Source organism: Physella acuta, unplaced genomic scaffold, assembly GCF_028476545.2.
Source record: "Physella acuta isolate Inbredline_101_S28 unplaced genomic scaffold, ASM2847654v3 ptg000061l, whole genome shotgun sequence".
NCBI classification, from domain to species: domain Eukaryota; kingdom Metazoa; phylum Mollusca; class Gastropoda; family Physidae; genus Physella; species Physella acuta.
The window spans coordinates 923,660-945,052 of record NW_026731581.1 but is presented as its reverse complement, the minus strand read 5'-3'; the positions used below and the strand labels follow the sequence as shown (position 1 = coordinate 945,052).

The following is a 21,393-nucleotide window of genomic DNA, read 5'->3' as shown; positions in this document are numbered from 1 at the left end:
TAAAATTGAAAATAGCGTAAATTACTACTTCCGGTCAACGGAAATTACTAAAAATTTGATGGAAGGTAGAGAATTAGATATTTTACTCACATGTGAAATTTTATTTATCTATCTGTAATAGTACTCAAGTTATAGGCTTTTGAAAAAATCAAAGTAGAAAAAGTACCACTTCCGGTTATCGGAAATCGCTCAAAAGTTGATACGGATCTACGAATTGATAAAATACTTTTATATGAAATTTCATCAACCTAGCTGTAACGTTGCTCAAGTTATCGTGTTTACACACAGACAGACAGACACACACACACAGACAGACGACGGACAAGATTGCAAAATAATGTTTTTCCGTATCAGTGAGGTGTAAAACGTCGAGATTTGTAAAAATCTCGATTTTTTTTTTTGCACTATTACAAGACTTTCTCTATACCTCGTATATACGAGAAAGTAAAAATCAGTTTTTACGAACACGGCTTTAAAATGGCTGTTCTATTCTTTTAACTATGTTTATTTCTGCTAAGCGTCACTATACATGTTTGAGTTGTGACGTTTAAGTTGTGACGTTTATGATAAAATATAATCGAACTGCATTTTTAAAATAATTTTTAAAAAAAGTCTTTTACATGAGCTGTGTTAATAGTTTGTTGATTTACACCGATCAATAGCATACAAAACTTGTGAAGTCACTTTCTGACCCCTTCCCCCCACTCAAACTCTCTGACACCTTCTCTCCCTATCCTCAAAGTTCACTCATCGCCCTACAGTTAAACCCGTCCCAATCTACTCCCTCTTCAGAACGGCTTCTAAACTATTAAGAAAATAGTAAACAGTAGGCTATTTTCAGTTTATAAAATACTGGCCTCTGTAAAAAAACAAAAAAAAACAACCGATATGTAAAGGGCCATCTCATGACTTATAATACTTATATATGAAATGTCATCAACCTAGCTGCAACGGTACTCAAGTTATCATGTTCACCCAAACACTAAATTACACACACAGACATACGGACATAATTGCAAAACCCAGTTTTCCCGACTTGATTACGCATAAAACGCCGAAATTTCTAAAAATCTGCAATCACATTTTTTGCCCGATTAAAATAAGTCCACTAAACTCCTTATATGATGAAGTACTGAGGTGTAAAACTATGAAAACTGTCAAAATTTCATGTGATTTTTGTGCACGATTACAATACTTCCTGTATACTCTGTATTCGAGAAAATAAAAATGATAAATATTGAATTTTATGGACATCAATTTAAAATTATGTACTCACATGAAAACCAAGAAAAATTTAGCCCAATGAAGTATCAAGTAGCGTTTTATCTTTTTTACTTAATTCCATTCGTCAAATTCAAACAGTCCAGTTCCTCTCTCATCTGTGTAATGGTGCCCTGTCAAAACGGCCCGGGACAAATCGGCCCCGTCAAAACGGCCCCGTTAATTTGACCTCGTCAAATCGACCCCCGACAAAACGACCCAGTCAAAATAGCCCCGTCAAAAGGGCCCCGACTTATTGGCTTCCGACAAATGGGCTCTCGTCATATTGACTTGCGACATATAGGCTCCCGACAAATGGGCTCCCGATATTTAGGCTCCCTACAAATGGACTCCTGACATATTAACCCCTGACAAATAGGCTCAGGACATATTGGCTCCCGACAAAGCGGCTTCCGACATATTGGCTCCCGACATAAGGGCTCAAGGCAAATGGGCTCCCGACAAATGTCTCACGACATATTGGCTACCGACAAATGGGCTCCCGACATATTGGCTCCCGGCAATTGGGCTCCCGACATATTGGCTTTTGACAAAATGACTCCCGACATATTGGCTCCAGACCAATGAATGGCATGACCACTATTGGCATAAAAGTAACCATTTTGTCCTATCTCCAATACCACTATAAACTCTTTTAAATGCCCGAATGAAATTGTTTTTCATGAACCAACATTAATTCAAAAACAAATCGAGCCCTTAAGAGCTAAATTCCACCAATTCTAAAGTTTCGATAATGTTTAATTTACAACAGAAAAGATCTGTTGCTTAAAAGCGAGCACAGAAGTGTAAATGTATGATATAAATGAGGTTTACTGATAACAGCATTTTGTTTTGATAACCTACAAGCATACTGCAGTTAGGAAGGTACAGCGTGGACCCTTCTCCCCACACACTGAGTTGGAACAGCCTGTAACCGACTCAATTATGGATGTCATAGATAGATGACCCTTAAATTAAAACATACTATATTTTATAATAGATAAACTAATATAAAAATAAGGCCTGCCCAACGAGAGATGCATACGTTGTATTACATAAGATTAAGAGTGTTGGATAAGCTAACTCTAAAGAATATTGAAGAAGGGGTCCCACTGGCAGGTGTCATATACAATGAGACCGCTGTACCGGGAGACTTAGTCTGTACAGAAACGGTATTGTCAGTGGTCCTTTTGTCTGGAGCCAAATTGACAGGAGCCTTTTTGTCGTGAGCCTAAAAGACGCTAGCCTATTTGTCGGGAGTCGTAATGACGGGGGCCGTTTTGTGGAAAAAACTAAATGACGGGAGCCTATATGTCGGGAGCCAAAATGACGGGAGCCTATTTGTCAGGAGCCTTATTGACTGGAGCCCTTTTGTCGGGAGCCTATATAACGGTAGCCTATTTGTCGGTAGCCTAAATGACGGGAGCCTATTTGTCGGGAGCCGCCTTTATGACGGGGTCCATATGTTGCTGGCCATTTTGACGGGGCTTATTTGTCGGGGTCGTTTTGATGGGGCTGTTTTGTCATTGGCCGTTTTGACGCCGCACGCTGTGTAATGTTCAAAGGCGTAGCGACCCTTTCCGGCGCCCGATGACAAACTTTCGATTTGCACCCCCCCCTCAAACTTTCGATTACTTTTTCCAACCCATTTTGGCGCCCCCTAAGGTCGGCGCCCGGGGACATAGTTCCCCCTCTCCATCGCTACGCCTCTGGTAATGTTTGTCGTCCCCCCTCCCTAATATCAGATCCACGCCTCTCTAGGGAAACCGCTGCTATTTGCCTTATTTTTCTGTTCCCAACTATAAATGTCATTTCTATAATAACTGCACTCCGGCCCCGGACATTCTGTCGAAATTGCTCAATTTACCAGAATTAGAATCAGTTGTCAAATTGGCCTATAATCAAGGTTAACCCTTTCCAGAAGAGTCACACGGTGGGGGTAAAGTGTGATTCCTAACGGCTGACGTCTTTTAGGGGATGACACTAAATTTTAAATATCGTAAAATTTACTCTCAAATTAATGCTTAATCGAGTTAAAATAATAATAGAGGGGTAACACCAAGTTGAAAATTAATTATGTTCGGAGGAATGGGGTGACGCCCTCAGTTTCCACACCGGGGAATACCCGACATAGTGCGGCCACTACACTTAACATATATTTATCTATCTATATCAGTGGTTCCCAACCTTTTTCGAGTGGCGACCCCCTTTTATAAAAATTAAGTGACCCGCGACCCCCATAGAATTTAAAGGCCGAAATTAGTATGGAAATTAATAAGCACTAAAATAAGATTTTCTAGTAGACTTTCAATATGAACTACTCTTGATAACCGTTTTAATAGCATGAGTAAAATTGCATACTATTCACTAAACCTTCGTGGTTAAGTTTTTAATTTAAAAAAAAATGTGTTAACGCCAACCTATGTCATTATAATTATCTTAATTTTGTTTTTAATCGAAGAATAGTGTTGAAAATATATTCTCGAAAAGTCAATCAACTTTACGTTTGGGTATGAATGGTGAATACTACACCAAAATTGTGTCTGCAGTTTTTCGTCTTACACGGAATCATTCTGCAAATCAAAGAATTCATCTTGTAATTCATCGGGAATGCTGGCAACATCAAGGGAAGAAGAGAATGGGTAATGCGTAAATGCAGATTCTTCTTTTTTCAGCTCAGAGAAATAGCGATACAGTTCGTTTTCAAGAGATTCAAGATGCCCAGAAATCGCTTCTTTAAAATTTTTTATTATCTCACAATCAGATTCATCTACCACACCGCAGAGTTTCTCAAATTTACAATATTTCCAAGATTTGTTTTCTTTACCGATTTTGCAGCTTTGATAAAAATGCCCCGAGATTATCATGGAAAGTTATAATATTCGTTCATTTTCCCTGAAGCTTCAGGTTAAGCTTATCTTGATGTTCGAACATATCTGCTAGGTTTGATACTCTCTCCAACCACTCTATGTCGTTTTAAGTATACCAAAAAGTCTTGTTTCCTTTGCACTCCCAAGAACAATTTGATTTCAGATTTCAATTCAAAAACACAATTTACAACATTTCGTTGTGTAGAAGAGCAGAACCTCGTGATCTATATTAATTTTTTGCTCAGTTCTTTGAAGGCTCCAGATTCTATATAATTTACGACTTATACTAGCAATGGACTCTTGATGTCTATTGGTTAGGGCAGTGGTTAGTGAGCTAAATCTTTTCTGTTTTCTGAAAGCCCGATTTTGAGCTAAACATAGATGGCGCACCATCCGTACAAATCCCCACAGCCGTTCTAACCCAATTTAATCATCCAGTTTCAAAAAAGATATTTATTTTCTCCATGCTTTCTTCAAAAAGAGCAACTCTTTTATCTTTGCTATCATCCGCATGAATATAGACACAGACCAGCAACTGCGAACACGAACTCACGTCTGTTGATTTATCAACTTGAAAAGCAAACAATGGTGAAAGCTTAATTTCAATAAAAGTGTGTTATTTAAAATTTACGTTCATGCAGCGTTTGATGAGATTTTCTCCTATTGTTTATTTATTTTTTTTTTTTTTGCTTGGCATTTTCTATCGCGACTTCATTTGATGCTTGCACTAATGCTGGTGAAAACTTCCTGTTCGATCAAGTCTCTGACGTTTACAACTAGCTTCTTACCGACGAAAGAACCCCATATATTTTTGGTGTGTTCCGAATGACTCGTCTCAAATGACGTTTTAGTTTTGAAGATTTCATAGATTCGTGACTGAGAACAACTTTGTACAGTGCGCTTTGTTTCTTCTCTATTACATTACCAGTGATGTTAAATTTCAAAAATTCTTCTAAATTTTTTTGTTTTGTTTCAAATTACTAAGGTTTAGTATACCTGTTGGCGACCCCCTGCAGACAGACTGTTAATCACAAATTTATTTAAAGACGTAAATTAATTTATTGATTTATTCATACGTAGAGTAACCCTATTTTTTTAAAAAGTTTAGAACGACCACTACACTTGGCGGGACCGTGACGTCACAGTTTTTTGTTTACTCTTTAGTACAATAAAATGGCGGCGTCTATCGAAGAAAATTGTGTTCCCATTCAAAAGTTTAACGCGTTCTAAATCTAATTTTCTGTCTGTCATAACTTTAACAATACGTCCGTTTGCTGTATTTATTACGTTCCAACACTTATATCAATTTTCAACTGTCTTTTTTCATTTAGTTTTACAATAAATTTCTCTAGATCTAAAGATCAGCTGTCGAAGGAAAGTTATGAATCTAGCCTAGATCTAGGTCACTAGACTCAATGTAAATTCTAGATCTAGACTTAATGTAAATTCTACATCTAGAATCTATTTCAGGCCTTAATACATCAAGAATCTATTTCAGGCCTTAATTATTTTATATAAATCTTTGTTTGGCTAATTTAAGATAAAATTTAATTTGAAAGTTACTACTACTAGACTTAGATCTAGATCTATGCGCGTAAATCAAGTTGCATAAGGAGACTCAAAGTATAGTATAAAAATTCACTTGTGACGTCACGAGTAAATAGCTAAGTTGGTAGTGTAGCCGGCTCTCATGCGGGTGGCACAGGTTCTAGACCAATATGTCAATGATGTTTTTTTTTTTCAATTTTTTTTTAGATGTGAATGATAAAATTGCCTATCTGAACTTGGAAGGATACAGGGCAGGTGAAGTAGAGTTCATCTGTTTCTTTGTCCTAAGCATATGAAAGGATAGTGTGGTCAGAGACATGCTCGGCTGGAATAGTTTTTTAAACGATAAAAACATGTTGTCTGAGACTTGGCGGGACACTGGGCAGGTGAAGTAGAGTTGAGTAGGTCACATGTGACGTCAGTATATGAAGGGATAGTCCGAAATCGGTGTTTTCGGTGTTTTTAAAAGATAAAAAACATATTTTTGAATGTGGGGTCTGTTTTTTGTGATGATAAGTGACACTGCAGTAGCGTAGCGAGGAGGGGGGTGGGAGGGGGAGGGGGGGGGGGGAAGGGGAAGCGGGGGGAGGTGGAGGGGGAAGGGGGGGGGAGATATGTTGGGGCGCCAAAATGGTTTGGAAAAATAAATTGAAAGGTTGAGGGGGGTGCAAATCGAAAGTTTGAGTGGGGGGGGGTGCACATCAAAAGTTTGGGGGGGGGGGTTGCAAATCGAAATCTTGCGGGGGGGGGGGGGGGTTAAAATCGAAAAGTTTGTCCCCGGGCGCCGGGAAGGGTCGCTATGCCTCTGAGTGACAGACGTGATGTTTTTTGATGGATGACCCCCGAAACCCAGTTATCCAACGGATGACGGGTATTCTAGTATACTACTAAAAGTCAAGTTTGTTTACATGTTTGAATATTTATTTGTTTTTTTTTGTTTGTCCGATCGAGTATTGTGATATGTTCTACTCTATCTGGAGAGCTGTAAAATAGTATGTGGGTAGAGAATAATTTTTTAATGCAGACAGACTGTTAATCACAAATTTATTTTAAGACGTTAATTAATTTATTGATTTATTCATACGTAGAGTAACCCTATTTTTTTAAAAAGTTTAGAACGACCACTACACTCGGCGGGACCGTGACGTCACAGTTTTTTTGTTTACACTTTAGTACAATAAAATGGCGGCGTCTATCGAAGAAAATTGTGTTCCCATTCAAAAGTTTAACGCGTTCTAAATCTAATTTTCTGTCGGTCATAACTTTAACAATACGTCTGTTTGCTGTATTTATTACGTTCCAACACTTATATCAATTTTCAACTGTCTTTTTTCATTTAGTTTTACAATAAATTTCTCTAGATCTAAAGATCAGCTGTCGAAGGAAAGTTATGAATCTAGCCTAGATCTAGATCTAGGTCACTACACTCAATGTAAATTCTAGATCTAGACTTAATGTAAATTCTACATCTAGAATCTATTTCAGGCCTTAATACATCTAGAATCTATTTCAGGCCTTAATTATTTTATATAAATCTTTGTTTGGCTAATTTAAGATAAAATTTAATTTGAAAGTTACTACTACTAGACTTAGATCTAGATCTATGCGCGTAAATCAAGTTGCATAAGGAGACTCAAAGTATAGTATAAAAATTCATTTGTGACGTCACGAGTAAATAGCTAAGTTGGTAGCGACATATGTTGGGGCGCCAAAATGGTTTGGAAAAATAAATTGAAAGGTTGAGGGGGGTTCAAATCGAAAGTTTGAGGGGGGGGGGTTGTAAATCGAAATCTTGGGGGGGGGGGGGGGGTTAAAATCGAAAAGTTTGTCCCCGGGCGCCGGGAAGGGTCGCTATGCCTCTGAGTGACAGACGTGATGTTTTTGATGGATGACCCCCGAAACCCACAGTTATCCAACGGATGACGGGTATTCTAGTTAAATTTAAATGTCACATGACGTGAACTAAAAAAAAAACATTTTCATGAATACAAGGCCATTAACCTGCCTTTCCTTTCTACTAGTTCTAAAAAAATATTAGATACATAATTTGGGGGGGGGGGGGGGGGGGTCATCTATTTAAGATGTTGACAAAAATTTTGAATTTTATTCCGCAGCCTCCCACCCCCGCCCCACCATTTGGACGTCCACAAAAATTTAGTATATCTCTCAAACCATGCTTCAAAATTATTAATTCAATAACATGTAATTGGTACATTGCTATGCTATTGATTTATTATTGTAATATAGGAATTTGATTTTTTCGCAGACATAAGGTAGGTAGGTAGGCCTATCTACGAATGCAGAAAAATACTATTAAATTAAAAAATAAACGTTTAATACTTTGCAGTTGTTTGGTATTGCAAATAAAAAAATCGTATTTAAATAAATTTAAATGTATAATTTCCTAAGCTTTACTAGAATTTCTACATTTAGTAAAATCTTTGGACTTTGGTGGTCACCATAACTTAAATAACTTTACAGACTACGGTCACTACACTCTTCCTACACACTACTAGATTTCTAGATCTAGAAAAATCTAGATATCTAGACTACATTGCACAGGTGAGAAGTGAAGGCTCTGATCTAGAAATTCTAGATCTGTTTGATCTTCCACACGCCCACCTTTACACAGCATTTACACTTCGCCATAGGTTAGGCTAATTTTATCAGATCATAATGTATAGAAAATAGATCTAGAATAGATCTAGATTTAGATCTAGATCTACTAGTATTAGGGTAAAATCTTAGTTTAGCGTCATAAATTCGGCCAAAACTAGTAATGTAGGAGAGAGTGAATTAATGAATATGTCATTAAATATGAGGGTAATCTATCGTTTTAGCGTAATCAATTCGGCTGCAGTAGAAATGTGCGGGAGAGGTAACTGATGAATATATTTGTTTAAATAAGTATAATTTAAGTCAAATGTTACAAAACATAACAGATAATTGATTTAATATAACAATCACTGACCAAAACAATTTAAAATATCATGAAACTAACTTTAAACAAGGTGTTTGAGATAAATATTAGCAGATAAAAACAGCGGCCATCTTTCCAAATAAAATTTAGAGTAGTTTCCCTTGATACACATGTCTATTCGTATGTATATTGTGTTGATTTTGTTGTTGAATATACATAGCTGTCTTGTTTAATAAAAGTGGGACAGATGGCCGTCTTCTTATCTTTAATTTCAATTGAAATGAAGGCTATGTATGTATGTACATCCAAGATCTCAAAAACTTTTGGGAGGTCCATCATTTATTAAACCCTTTTGTACTGATTAACTTGTCAATTATAAGGTCGTCCATATTCCTCATAAATGACGTTGGACTCAAAATATGGGACGGTGTAAAATATTTTTTTCAAAAATGATGAAGAATATATTCGTGTTCGTTAGAAATTGTGATTAAGGGCTCGGGTATAGTAGAACTGCGATATGATATTAAATCATCATCTTGCTTTTAGTAACTATTGGGTGAGAGGGAAATCGTCGGGAAAAGTATGACGTCATTTATGGGCGATCCATTTAATTAAGCCTAGTTGTTTTTTTTTTTGTCTGTAGACATTAGTCTTAGGCCTACACCTTTTCTGAATTAAGATTATTGTGTTTTTTAAAATAGGTTCAAATTTTAATTAGTTACATTTGAATACCACATGGTTTGTTTTTTTTTTTGGGTTTTTTTTTTCCTTCTGCTATCATCAGTTTTTTTATTTCTTCAGTAGTCAATGTTTACCCCTCCCCACCACACATTATTACAACAACAAAAAACCACCCACTATATATGTCATAGCGTAGATATATAGAATTAGACTAGACGAGTAGAGGTTACCATAGGACGGTACGAACTTGACAGTAGACGATTTGGTGCGAGAGTATTGTGCGCGTGTTCAATAAAATTTGTGTGGCGTGAGTGTGACGTGAGCATGGTGCGACAATGTACCGATGACGTAAGACGCAGCAGTGAAGTTAGTTGGGGGTTAGATATAGTAGAAGACGGACGTATTTTTTGATATTGTACAAATGATCTATAAGTGTGTGTTAATAAAGTTCATGTTATTTCATAAACGAAGTTGTTGACATTGTTAATTAGTGTCTGCGGAACGTAAGAGTGATTCCCGTCCTCCTCACGAGTATAATGAATAGTAGTAGATCAGAATATATTGAGATTATATATAAATCCCCCCCCCCTCCCCATCACAATATAGTGATATCTCCCTCTAGAAAAAAAAATAGATGAACCTATAGTTCGTAGGAAAATTAGAATCTATCACTTAAAAAAAAAAGAAATACGTCATTTTTCTAAACCACGCCGTTTCATCCCCCAATAAGCACAACGTCACAAAGTTCGCGGCGCGTGTGACGTCATTTGTCATTAGGCTAATGTTTAAGAAAGAGATACCGCGTAATTAAAAAAAATCAAAACAGGCACTAAATGACTATGACGATGAGACTAGCGACATTTAGCCTGACGAATAGATCTAAATGACTTTAGTTCGGTGAATTATATTGGTGTTTAATTTATTACAGTGGCATGATGTTCTCCCTCTACTATACAAATTCACGTGCTTTTAATTTCTGCAACATGCTGCCCTGAGATGTTCGGCTCTAAAATGCCCGTGACACAGCGGCTTCGGTAAATGCATTTAGGCTCCCGGTCCCACCTATAAACGTCTGTCCATTAAGCTCCACGCAAAACGTGTGATTAATATGTGGACATAAGCGGCGCTAGTGGTGGTGTCAACAGGGGCCAAGCTCAGGTCTTAAGCTAAAGGTGCTCCGCACTTCATAAAAGACAAAATTGATGTTCAGATATCGTCGGACTCTGGCGTTTTGCCGACGGCCGTACTCCTAATGCACAGTCTTAGAGGCTGTCCACTGCTAACACTATTTTATGTTAAATTTAAGCCAATACTGAGCTGTGGCTTTACATTAGCTCAGTGGCGTAGCGAGGTCGAGTGTCACCTGGTGCGGCACTTAATGGTGTCTTGGACTCTTGTCGAATATTGTTGACAGGAGCAACTTGGTTTGAGCCTTATTGTCAGAAGTTATTTCATTTGGAGTCAATGTAGTGCGGCTTATTTTCGTCGGTAGGCATTTAGTGGCAGGCCCTTTTTGGCGGGGATGATGTGCTGAGGTTGTTTAACACCGCTTAGGACAACAGGCATGCAATAGTTATGATCATTCGTTATAAACAAATGTATGCATGAAAACGAACGCTTTATGTTCCTCAATTTCATTGAGCACAGCTTTAAAGAAGATTCCATAATAGACGTCACGCATCCCCCCCCCCCGGAACACCCTGCGTAAGTTGACGGCACATTAGCATAGCATATGTGACATCGTTTATGGATAACACCATATAACTCATTTTGGGTATTTGGTATCAACATTTTGACAACAAAGGTTATTCAAAATGTATATAGGACTTGACATCTACCATAAATGACATCGCACACTTAAGGGGTGGAGTAACTGGTTTTGAGACGACGTTTTACGCGGGAAATGGGAGGGGTAAGAAACGTGAAACGTTATGTATTTCGCCAAATACAAAAATGCTGAATATATCGTTTTCATTAGAATTATGGCTTGACTTTTTAACAAGCAGGGCAAAAAGGTAATTTTCGACATTACGACTATTTCGTAACGGCGAAAATGAGGGGGGGGGGGGGGGGGGGGTTAAGGTGAAGAAAGGTCAAAAAACGGGACGTCATTTATGATTAAATCACTAATTAAAGGAAAAAAGCATGAAAATATTACATGAAAATAGCAAACAAACAATAACACAAACAATAAGAATTAACTCAAACTAATATTTAAATAAACATTAGATATGTAGTGGTAGCTCTATAAAAATAAGGAGTATCTTAATGTGTAAAAATTGCATCTCATAATAATAATTCTAGAACTGATGTTTATTGTCAGTCAATTAAATTGTTTAAAGGGCAGAATTTAAAAAAAAAACGCATGCTTTGTATTTAAACACAAGACTAACGTATTTAATAGCAAACATCAATACATTTCCATACAAATAGAAATTAAAGGGAAATGACTCAAAATAATATTTTCTTAAGATGGCCGCTGTTTTTAATAGCAAATTTAGTATCTGGAACATCGATGTTAAACCTTAATTTCATGACATTTTTATTGATTTAAACCTTAAATGTGGTTTAATATTCAATTATCTTTAGTATTTTAGTAAAATATGCAAAAATATATTCACATCTAAGCCATATTTGATAGTTTAGTTACCTTATCCCTACATTACTAGTGACGGCCGAATTGATTACGCTAAAGCGATAGATTACCAAATATGAGTATATTTTTGTATATTTTGATAAAATATTATAAATAATTGAATAATAGATCACCATTTATGGTTAAATCAATTTAAATATCCTGAAATCAATTTTTATCAACCCTGTTCGAGATAGTAAATTTGCTATTAAAAACAGCAGCCATCTTAAGAAATTGTTATTTAGAGTAGCTTCCCTTTTATTTCTATTCGTATGAAAATGTATTTATTTTAAATATGATTGTCTTGTTGTATAGTCCGTATTACAAAGCATTTTTTTTAAGTCTGCTCTTTAAAAACTGAATTTCCTAACAAACAACTTAGTTTATTCTAGAAGCATTGTGAGATGCAACTTGTATTCATTTATTAAATCACGTTTTTTTTACTAATGTTAATTTGATCTTACTATTACTATATAGTTTGAGTTTTTTCTTATTGTTTGAATGTTCACTATTTTCATTTCAGGTTTTTCTTTTCATCAATTAGTAATTCTATCGTAACTTATGACATTTTTTGCTTCACTTTACCTTAATTAAACCCCAAACTCCGTCATATTTTTGTTGTCAATGTCACAAGTCATAATGTAAAAAATTACGCTTCACTCTGCCTTATCTAAGATCTCTAACCATAATTTTGACAACATTAAATGTTTGTCATCATTTATATATACAGAGAGACAAAATGTATTATCCACCAGCTTCCCTCGTAAAACATCATCTAAAACAATGAGCCAGTCCACCCCTTAAGTGCGTGTTGTCATTATGGTCGATCGCAAGTCTCCACCTGCCAGACACATGTTGGTTATCCTTTGTTGTCAAATTGTAAATATCAAGTACACAAGTGAGTGATATGGGGTTGTCCATAAATGATGTCACATATGATTTGCTACGGGAGTGAGTGAAGATTTGTGACGTCAACTCAGGCGGCTTTGCAATTTATGACGTGTCGGTCTCATGAAAGGAGGTGAACGGGGGAAAATACCTAGGTGGTTGATGGAGAACCTCTATAATGCTTTGTTCAATCAAAATAACGATAAATAAGCATTAGTATACGTATACCTTGCTTAAAACGAATCATCACAAATGTTGCAAGCCTGCTAGTTTAAGACATTCGGCAAAACGGCCGCAACACATTATCCCCGTCAAAAGGCTTGCCACCAAATGCCTGCCGACGAATAAGCCGCGTCTAATGCGGGGCGTTAGGAATACGGCCATTAGCATGGGCCGCGTTAGAGCACCAGTAGGCTATTGCGCTTTGTAAGATGACGTAAATACTTAAATTCAATTTCGCTAAACTGCGCGAAAATTTAGTAATGTTCCATCGTTTGAGGAAATTTATTTTCTTGGACTTAAATTGAAATATCATGTAGACTGTCTGGCTCTTAATTTCCGAATATCACTTTTAATGTATCAAGATTCAGAACTATAATTTACTTTAATATAAGTGTCATCTTATCGTTTATTGTGGTTTTTATAAAGCGCAGAGCAGCTACAAAATCGGGCGGCCATCCTGTTATCACCAAGCTTCTTTTGGAGCTTAATATGGGTAGTCTAGTTCTATACGGTGTGAGCTTAATACATTTTAAAGGGCCGAAAGTCTCAAGACAGCAAGCTTGCAGAAATAACTACCTACGTTTAAATGGACGAGTGATAGATGTGTTAGGGGCTGTTTAATGAACACCAACTTATGTAATCATATTAAACGTCGCAAAAGCGTCAAAAAGGCAGTGCTTGTTGTTTTTTTTTTTCATAAAATTAGCCTAACGGTCGGCGGTACCGCTACATGACGTCACGTGCGAGCGTTAACTCGGTGAGGATCTGCTAAGTGGGGGAATGAAAAAGGTGGGGTTCAAGAAATTCGACTCGGCAAGCTTTTTACATTTCTTGACCCTTCTTAATAGTTCTTTCGTCCCCACTGAGAAAATGGATCACCAATGAATGACGCGTCATACTTCTACAGCTGGTCTTTCTCCCACAACCATCCCGTTTTCACGAAAAAAAAAAAAACCTGACCCGTCTCCAAAATCACATTGCTGAGTTCTACTCAACCTCTCCCCACCACAAATCACAATTTCTATCTGAAACAATATGTTCATATGTTTGCTCTGTAATAATGCACGCTGTCATTACTATCTTAAGAGCGACGTCATTTATGAGCGATCTAATATTCTACATACTTCATAATAAATATTTTTAGATGAATTATAAAAATTCCTATGCCTACACACATTACATTACATTTAATTAATCCAAGTTAATTTGCACTCTCTAAATATTTAATACATAAAAGTATTAACAAATATCATGCAAATATATATTTGTGACTTTTTTTCCTGTGACTTTTTTTCCTGTGACTTTTTTTCCTGTGACTTTTTTTCCTGTGACTTTTTTTCCTGTGACTTTTTTTCCTGTGACTTTTTTTCCTGTGACTTTTTTTCTGTTTTTTTTCCTGTGTTTTTTTTCCTGTGACTTTTTTTCCTACAATCATTTTCTAGATACTAAAATAACTTAAAATAAATCTAGATCTAGATTCTAGGCCAAGAGGCTTATTATAAGTTATAGGCATAAGCATATACTTTTTACTAATTATAGGCCTACTAATAATAATATACTTACTTATAGAACTTCATCTAATTAATATATAATAAAATTATTGATAATATTGATAATTGATTCAGGCGTTTGACTTGGAATAAGAATACTTACTTTATTTAGGTAGGCCTAGATATATAATTATTAGAATTTAGACCCTAGCTAGACTCTAGATTTCTAGATCACAGACCCCGCAATATCTAGAAAATCTAGATCTAGAACTTATTGATTTGTAAAAGGCTGTCAGGCCTTACATAATCAAGAGTGCAGCCAGCACACCAATTCTAGCTAGATTTATACTGGCTAATTTTATATTGTAAGATCTAGATTAATTAGATCTAGATTTTAGGCCGTATCTAAAATCTAAACCTAGATTATTCTAGCATGTATATGCTTTTACCAGTGTCTGCCCCCTCCCCAGAAAATTTAGTCCAACCCTACCCTCGAAAATTTCAAGAACCCCCCCCCCCCCCAACCTCTCCAGGGAGGATATAGTCTGAAAAAAAACTGGTTACATTTGTATATCATACATACTAAAAGACTAAAGGAAGACCCTACTTCTATAACATAGACCCGATTACTACTTTTGGCAGCTAAACCTCAATCATGGAGGTTTCTTTGTCTTTTTCTCTCCAGGTGCGGATTAAATAACAAATGTAAAATTTTCTATAGAGATGCCTGAAAGAAACTAGGCACGCAAACCAATTCTAATATTAGACAGTGTCTTTATTATAAGTATTATATCAAAATTGTAGATCCGTATCAACTTTTGAGTAATTTCCGATAACCGGAAGTGGAACTTTTTCTTTCAATTTTTCAAAAGCCTATAACTTGAGTACTATTTCAGATAGATAAATGAAATTTCACTTGTAAGTAAAAGATCTAATTCTCTGTCTTCTTTCAAATTTTGAGTAATTTCCGTTGACCGTAAGTAGTAATTTTCGCTACTCCGATTTCTCAAAAAATGCATGTAAATTTATAAAGTACTAATAATATTCCACACTATTATACACATTTTGCTTTGTGTTTACTTGGCGTGCAATTTTTTTTTCTACTAGATTCTATTTTAAAAAGTTAAAGTAATTAAAAAGGATTAAAAATCTTTTCTATATCCCGTTGTTTTATATAAGAATTTTCTAGAAAGTTTAGGGGAGATCACTCCCGGTTTATTATTTTAACAATGTGAATAACTACAAGTTTATAGTCGCTTACTAAGTTGAATCAAGTGGGTTGGCCGGTGTCCTGGAAGTTTCTGATTTGGCTCACCGGGCCGGGCACTATGCGTTTATGTTTGCATTAAAGTTGTGTATTACGTTTGCGTTTTTGTTTGTAATTTTTGTATTTGCATTGTTTTTGTGTTTGTGTTTGCATTGTGTTTGTGTTTAGTTTTGTTTTTGTTTAAAAAGATACACCGTTGCCGAGCACAGTATGCAGCTAGTATTAATATTTATATATATACATGTATACGTACACATATACATATACAAATAGATATACATTATATGAGAAACAATTTTGAACACCCCCTCCCCCTATACCAGTTCCTTAATAGACCACTGTTCAATTGATATATTTATAATTATTCATCACACATAAGCTACAGTTTCCACTGGACTTGACATAAAAGAAACAATTGGTTGATGTCCAACAGATTCTAGCACAGTGTAGACTTGTAGAACCACAAACTGTAGACCCAAAAATGATGTGATGTTTTCTCACTTAGTAAACCCCGTCGTTGTTGATTGTATTCACACAACTGAAATAGTCCATTACAATTTTCGTGATTATTATACATCAAAATTATTGAAAATTATATTTTATAATTTAGAAAAGCCCTAGAGAGAATAGCCCAAAAAACTTTAAAAATAATAAAGTTACTTTGATAGAAATCAAAGATGAATTCAAACCTGTAGAAATATACCTTTTAAAAGATAAATAAATATTAAATATGAAATCTGCATGATATAAAATTCCAGTCCTTATAAATATATCTTTATCCATAGATTTTCCTTCACAGTGTTAAAATCTTGAGGAATTAATAAATAAAAACCGCGATCAATTAAAAAAATTTCATTATCCAATCGACTATCAATTATTTTTAATTTATAGACTATTAATTGTTACTTACTAAACTATTTATAACAACAGAAGTTTTAGTAAGATTACGAATGAACTTAAATAATTATAAGATAGATTTTAGTAGATAGACAAAATGATGTGTACTAGTCTGTAATATAAGCTAAAATAATTATAAGATAGATTTTAGTAGATAGACAAAATGATGTGTACTAGTCTGTAATATAAGCGGCCAAGTAGTGTGTCAGTCAGTCATTGCTATTGATTCTAGAACCATAAAAGTAAACATGAACACATGCTGTGCATTTAACTTCCAGTGCATTTAACTTCCAGTGCATTGCCTTTATAAGTACCCGATAAGGGTTTATTTTTATAACAACTTAAATTTTTTTTATAATTGCCACAGTTTTTACACTTTCGCATAAGGTGAAGAAAATGTTAAATACACGAGCATTGCTAAAATGTTTTAATCGGATCAATGTCAAATAATAAAAACTGATCAATGTCGAATAAAATTTTGGCTTAGATTCCTAGAAAAAATAGATACATTAAAAAAAAAAAAAAAAAAACTTAATTAAAATGTTCAATAATTATGCCATGGGAGGTAATAAAAAAATTAGTTCAACTCACACTAATAAAAAAATGCGAATGCAAATTCTGCGGATGTCCAAGAGAGCATTATTTTTGGAATATTATAATTAGCAAGTGCAATATGGTAGGTAAAACACTGATATTTTAAATACATCTTATTTTTTTATTCGATGAACGTACTGTTTACTAATTTTTTTTTTTTGATCAATAATAGTTTAGAAGCTGCTCCTAAATGTCCTCTATGATTACTTCTATCTTTCGTTTTGCGGACCAGCTGGTTTTTAGCTGCTCACTAAATTAGGTGTGTATGCTGGTGCCCTGGCAGGGTTCGATTTGGCGTGCTGGGCTATCCTATGAGCGCTATAGTGCATACTTTCTTTTTAAATAAGCTGTGGGTAAAAAGGGTTACTTTTTCTTCTTCTTCTTCGTTCTTAATTATTAGTGTTGAAGGGGGTTTGAACTACAAACTTTGTTCGAATTTATCAACCATGAGCTTTTTGCCGACTCGACCGCGCCTCCAACACAATTAAGCATTACGTGCCAACTGGTTATGCGCCATTGAGGCCATTGACTCCGATTTCAGCCTGCTTTTCTTTTTGGATTTGCTTCCATAGCCTTTGTCCAACCAAGAACAAACTACAAGGCAACAGTTGTTTGATTTTGGAGTTGTCTCTCCTAGAAGAGTGGCTGTCCCAAGCTAACGAGCCTCATCTGCCCGAAAAAAGGGTTACTTAATTCGTTCACTAAATCAAAACCAGGGCATCCTACAGCGCCCCGGGTCTTCCAGTGAGTGCTATGGGACTACATTAGTTTTAAACAGTGCGATAGGCTATGGAAAAGAAGGGTTGCTAAAGTCGTTCACTGAATCGAATCCAGAAGAGAGCTATTTGGCGCCCCGGGCCTCCCTGTGAGCACTATGACATCTATGTTCGGTTTAGTGTGTTCAATAGACTATGGGCAAGATGGGATATTATATTCAGGCGGTTTCGCCGGCGCTCCCGTGCTAGACTGTGAGCATTATGCATTTATGGTTGCAATTAAGTTGTGTTTATGTTATGCTGTATTGTTTGCGATTAGGTTTGTTTGCGTGTTGCATTTTTTGTGTTTACGTTTGTAGTTTTTTGCATTTGTGTTTGCATTGTGTTTGTGTTTGCATTTTCGTTTGCGTTTGTGTTTTATTTTAGGTTTAGTTAAGTTCTATTCCATAGTTGGTATATTTAAAAAGATTTACCATGGCGGAGCACGGTCATGCAGCTTGTCTTTAATATAAGCTTCCAGGTAGTGTGTCAGTCCGTCCTTCTGTCATAGCTATAGATTTTGAAACCATAAAAGTAAACACTGCATGCAGTGATTTTACTGGTAGGGTCTACTTATGTAAAGACTTTAATTTTTTGAGAGTTGACAAAGCTTTATTCTTTTGCATACTTCAACAAAAGAATGTGAAGAAAATATTAAATACCTGCACAATGGTAAAACATATTAAACATATTAATGTCAAATAATATTTTTGCTTATATTCCTAAAAAAGGGATTAATTTTAATAATAGTAGTGTCAAACAAGACTGTTTAATAAAAATGTTTAATAATTATGCCAGGGGAGGTAATTATTTAACTATGACTGATAACTTCCTTATTTTTTTCATTTTGCAGATAACAGATGACAAAAGTCCAAGAAAAATGAGTAACAAATCTCCACAAAAACCACCCCCTAAAGCTTCTGGTAAAACAGTTACATGCAATGTGTATTTACTAGATGGAGAAAACAAAGAATTTTCTATTGATGTATGTTTATAAATAATTGCAGCTCATTTAAATATAACTGAGTACTTAAATGTGCTATGATAACAATATATGGTTTGTGAAACTTGCCACTGACATGCCTACCGTCCCACCTAAAGTGTGTCCTGTTTTACCATACTGTTTTTGTTAAGTTTATCTTCCTTTTAAAAAAATAAGTGAAGTGAACACATAGAATTAATTTATAAAACTAATAAATAAATAGAGCAGTGAAAAACAATATGACTATTTTCCTTTGCCACGTTTCCATTTTCTTGTGTACTTACAATTGATAAAATATATAGAGGCCTAATGTAGAGAAATTAGCTGCTGAACATAGATTAAGCTTCTTTAATATCGACCGCAATATTTTCTTGTAGAATTAGAAATAAATGTTCTTTGTGGCATTTGCAGATTTAAATTATGCATTAAATGTAATGTATGGAGGAAAATACCATAAAATTGTGACTAACATGCCAATTTCTAGATCTAGAATATCTAACAGCTAACTTAGTAACTAGGTCGGCTTGTCCTTAAGTTGTTAAAAATTACTAGTGCATAGCAAGGTATGGATCATCAAAAATCTATGATAGCATAAACAACTGTTAAATCTATTCAATGTTTAAAGTATATTTTATTGGGGGGGGGGGGGGTTGGAGGAGGGGGTCTGGTTAGCCTACGTTTAAAAAAAAATGTAAGCTGACATTAAGCACTATTTTGATTATTTATTTTTGGCTTAGAAAAGTAGCAATCAAATAACTGACTGTATATTCCTCTTTTTGCCTTCAAGTTTCTCTTTTTTGGTATGACTATTGTTTGGTCGCCAGGGGTAGGCATGTCTGATGCTATGTACTTTGCACAAAACTTTCATAGCTTAACCTCTAAATAAAAGAGCATTGATTCTATATTTCCTAAATTCAAAATTTCAAAACAAGTTTTCTCCTATAGCCCCTATATATATATTACACATTTGAACATGAATATATTTTTTAGAAAAATGATGTTGGCCGGGCTCTGTTTGACACAGTTTGTACACATCTTGATCTAATTGAAAGAGATTATTTTGGACTTACCTATACAGATGATAGAGGCCCAACACATCTTAAGGTAACTATTTTTTTTCCATATAATAAGGTCTGTGAAAAAAAAAGCATCTTTTAGTTTAACCAAGAGGTAAGTGAATGTTACCTCCAGAGGTGCCACTTTTCCCGGTTATCTATGAAACTTGATTTGAGAATCCCAATTTGTTTTAACTTTTAGAATTTGCTAAATTTGATTTTCATTTAATTTCTTGTATACAAGTATAGAGGAAGTATTGTAATCTTGCAAAATATGGAAATTGAGATTTTTATAAATCTTGGCGTTTTACGTCTCCCTGAGTCACAAAAACATAACTTTGCATTTTTTTCTGTGTGTTTATGTGTGTGTGGATATGTGTCTGTGAACACAATAACTTAATTATCATTACAGCTAGATGGATGAAATTTCATATATCAGTATTATATCAAATTTGTAGCTCTATATCAACTTTTCAGCGATTTCCTTTAACAGGAAGTGCAACTTATTCTACTTTTGGGTTTCAAAACTATAACTTAAGTATTGTTTCAGATAGATAGATGAAATTTTACTTAGATCTAATTCTCTGCCTTCTGTCAAATTTTGAGTCATTTCCTTTTACTGGAAATATTACTTGACGCTATTTCCGATTTATCAAAAAAACATTTATATATTATATAAGCGGCCAGGTAGTGTGCCAGTCAGTCATCGCTCTAGAATCTAGAAACAAAAAATTAAACAACACATGCCGTTCATTTTACTTGGATTGCATTGTCTTATTATGAGGTATGAAGTGGTGTCTATTTATGTAATGATAGTCGTCAAAGTTTTTACGCTTTTGCTTACGTCAACAAAAGAATGCGGAGAAAATAATACACACACATTGCTAAAACATTAATTGGATCAATGTCAAATAAATTTTCGCTTAGAAAAGATGGATACATTTAGAGAATGTGCGATAGGCTCTCTCAAAGCATGGACGTCTGTGAAAGCGTAATTTGATAGTGTTTGCGTTTGTGTGTGCGGGTTGCATTGTGTTTGTATTTGGTTTTTTTCTGTTCCCAAGTTGGTACATTTAAAAAAGATTCACCGTGGCGAAGCATGGGTATGCAGCTAGTGAATTTATAAAGTACTAATATTCCATCGTATTGTACATACGTTTGCTGTTCACTTGGTGCGCTATTCTTTTTCCTTTGAGATTCTATTCTCATGTCTATATCTAGAGTTGCCTTGCCACGTAGTGTTATATTATAATATAAGTGTACTAGCTGTCCAGGACAGGCTCTGCACTGGCCTCTATATAATTATAAAAGTTCTAGCTATAAAGAACA

General features: G+C 35.2%; 1 protein-coding gene across 6 annotated transcripts in view; it reads left to right on the top strand.

Annotated features, from left to right (window-relative positions):
- Positions 1-21,393, top strand: part of LOC131949407 (mesocentin) — a 77,885-nt gene that overhangs the window by 9,034 nt on the left and 47,458 nt on the right. For 5 of the 6 annotated variants that reach the window (XM_059311339.1, XM_059311306.1, XM_059311296.1 and 2 more), the window contains 2 exons: positions 18,881-19,012; positions 20,000-20,113. In XM_059311339.1, coding sequence (XP_059167322.1) covers positions 18,881-19,012; positions 20,000-20,113 — 246 coding nt within the window. Of the gene's footprint in view, positions 1-8,247; positions 8,330-18,880; positions 19,013-19,999; positions 20,114-21,393 lie in introns of those variants that run through there. The other variant, XM_059311315.1, reaches the window with a different exon arrangement.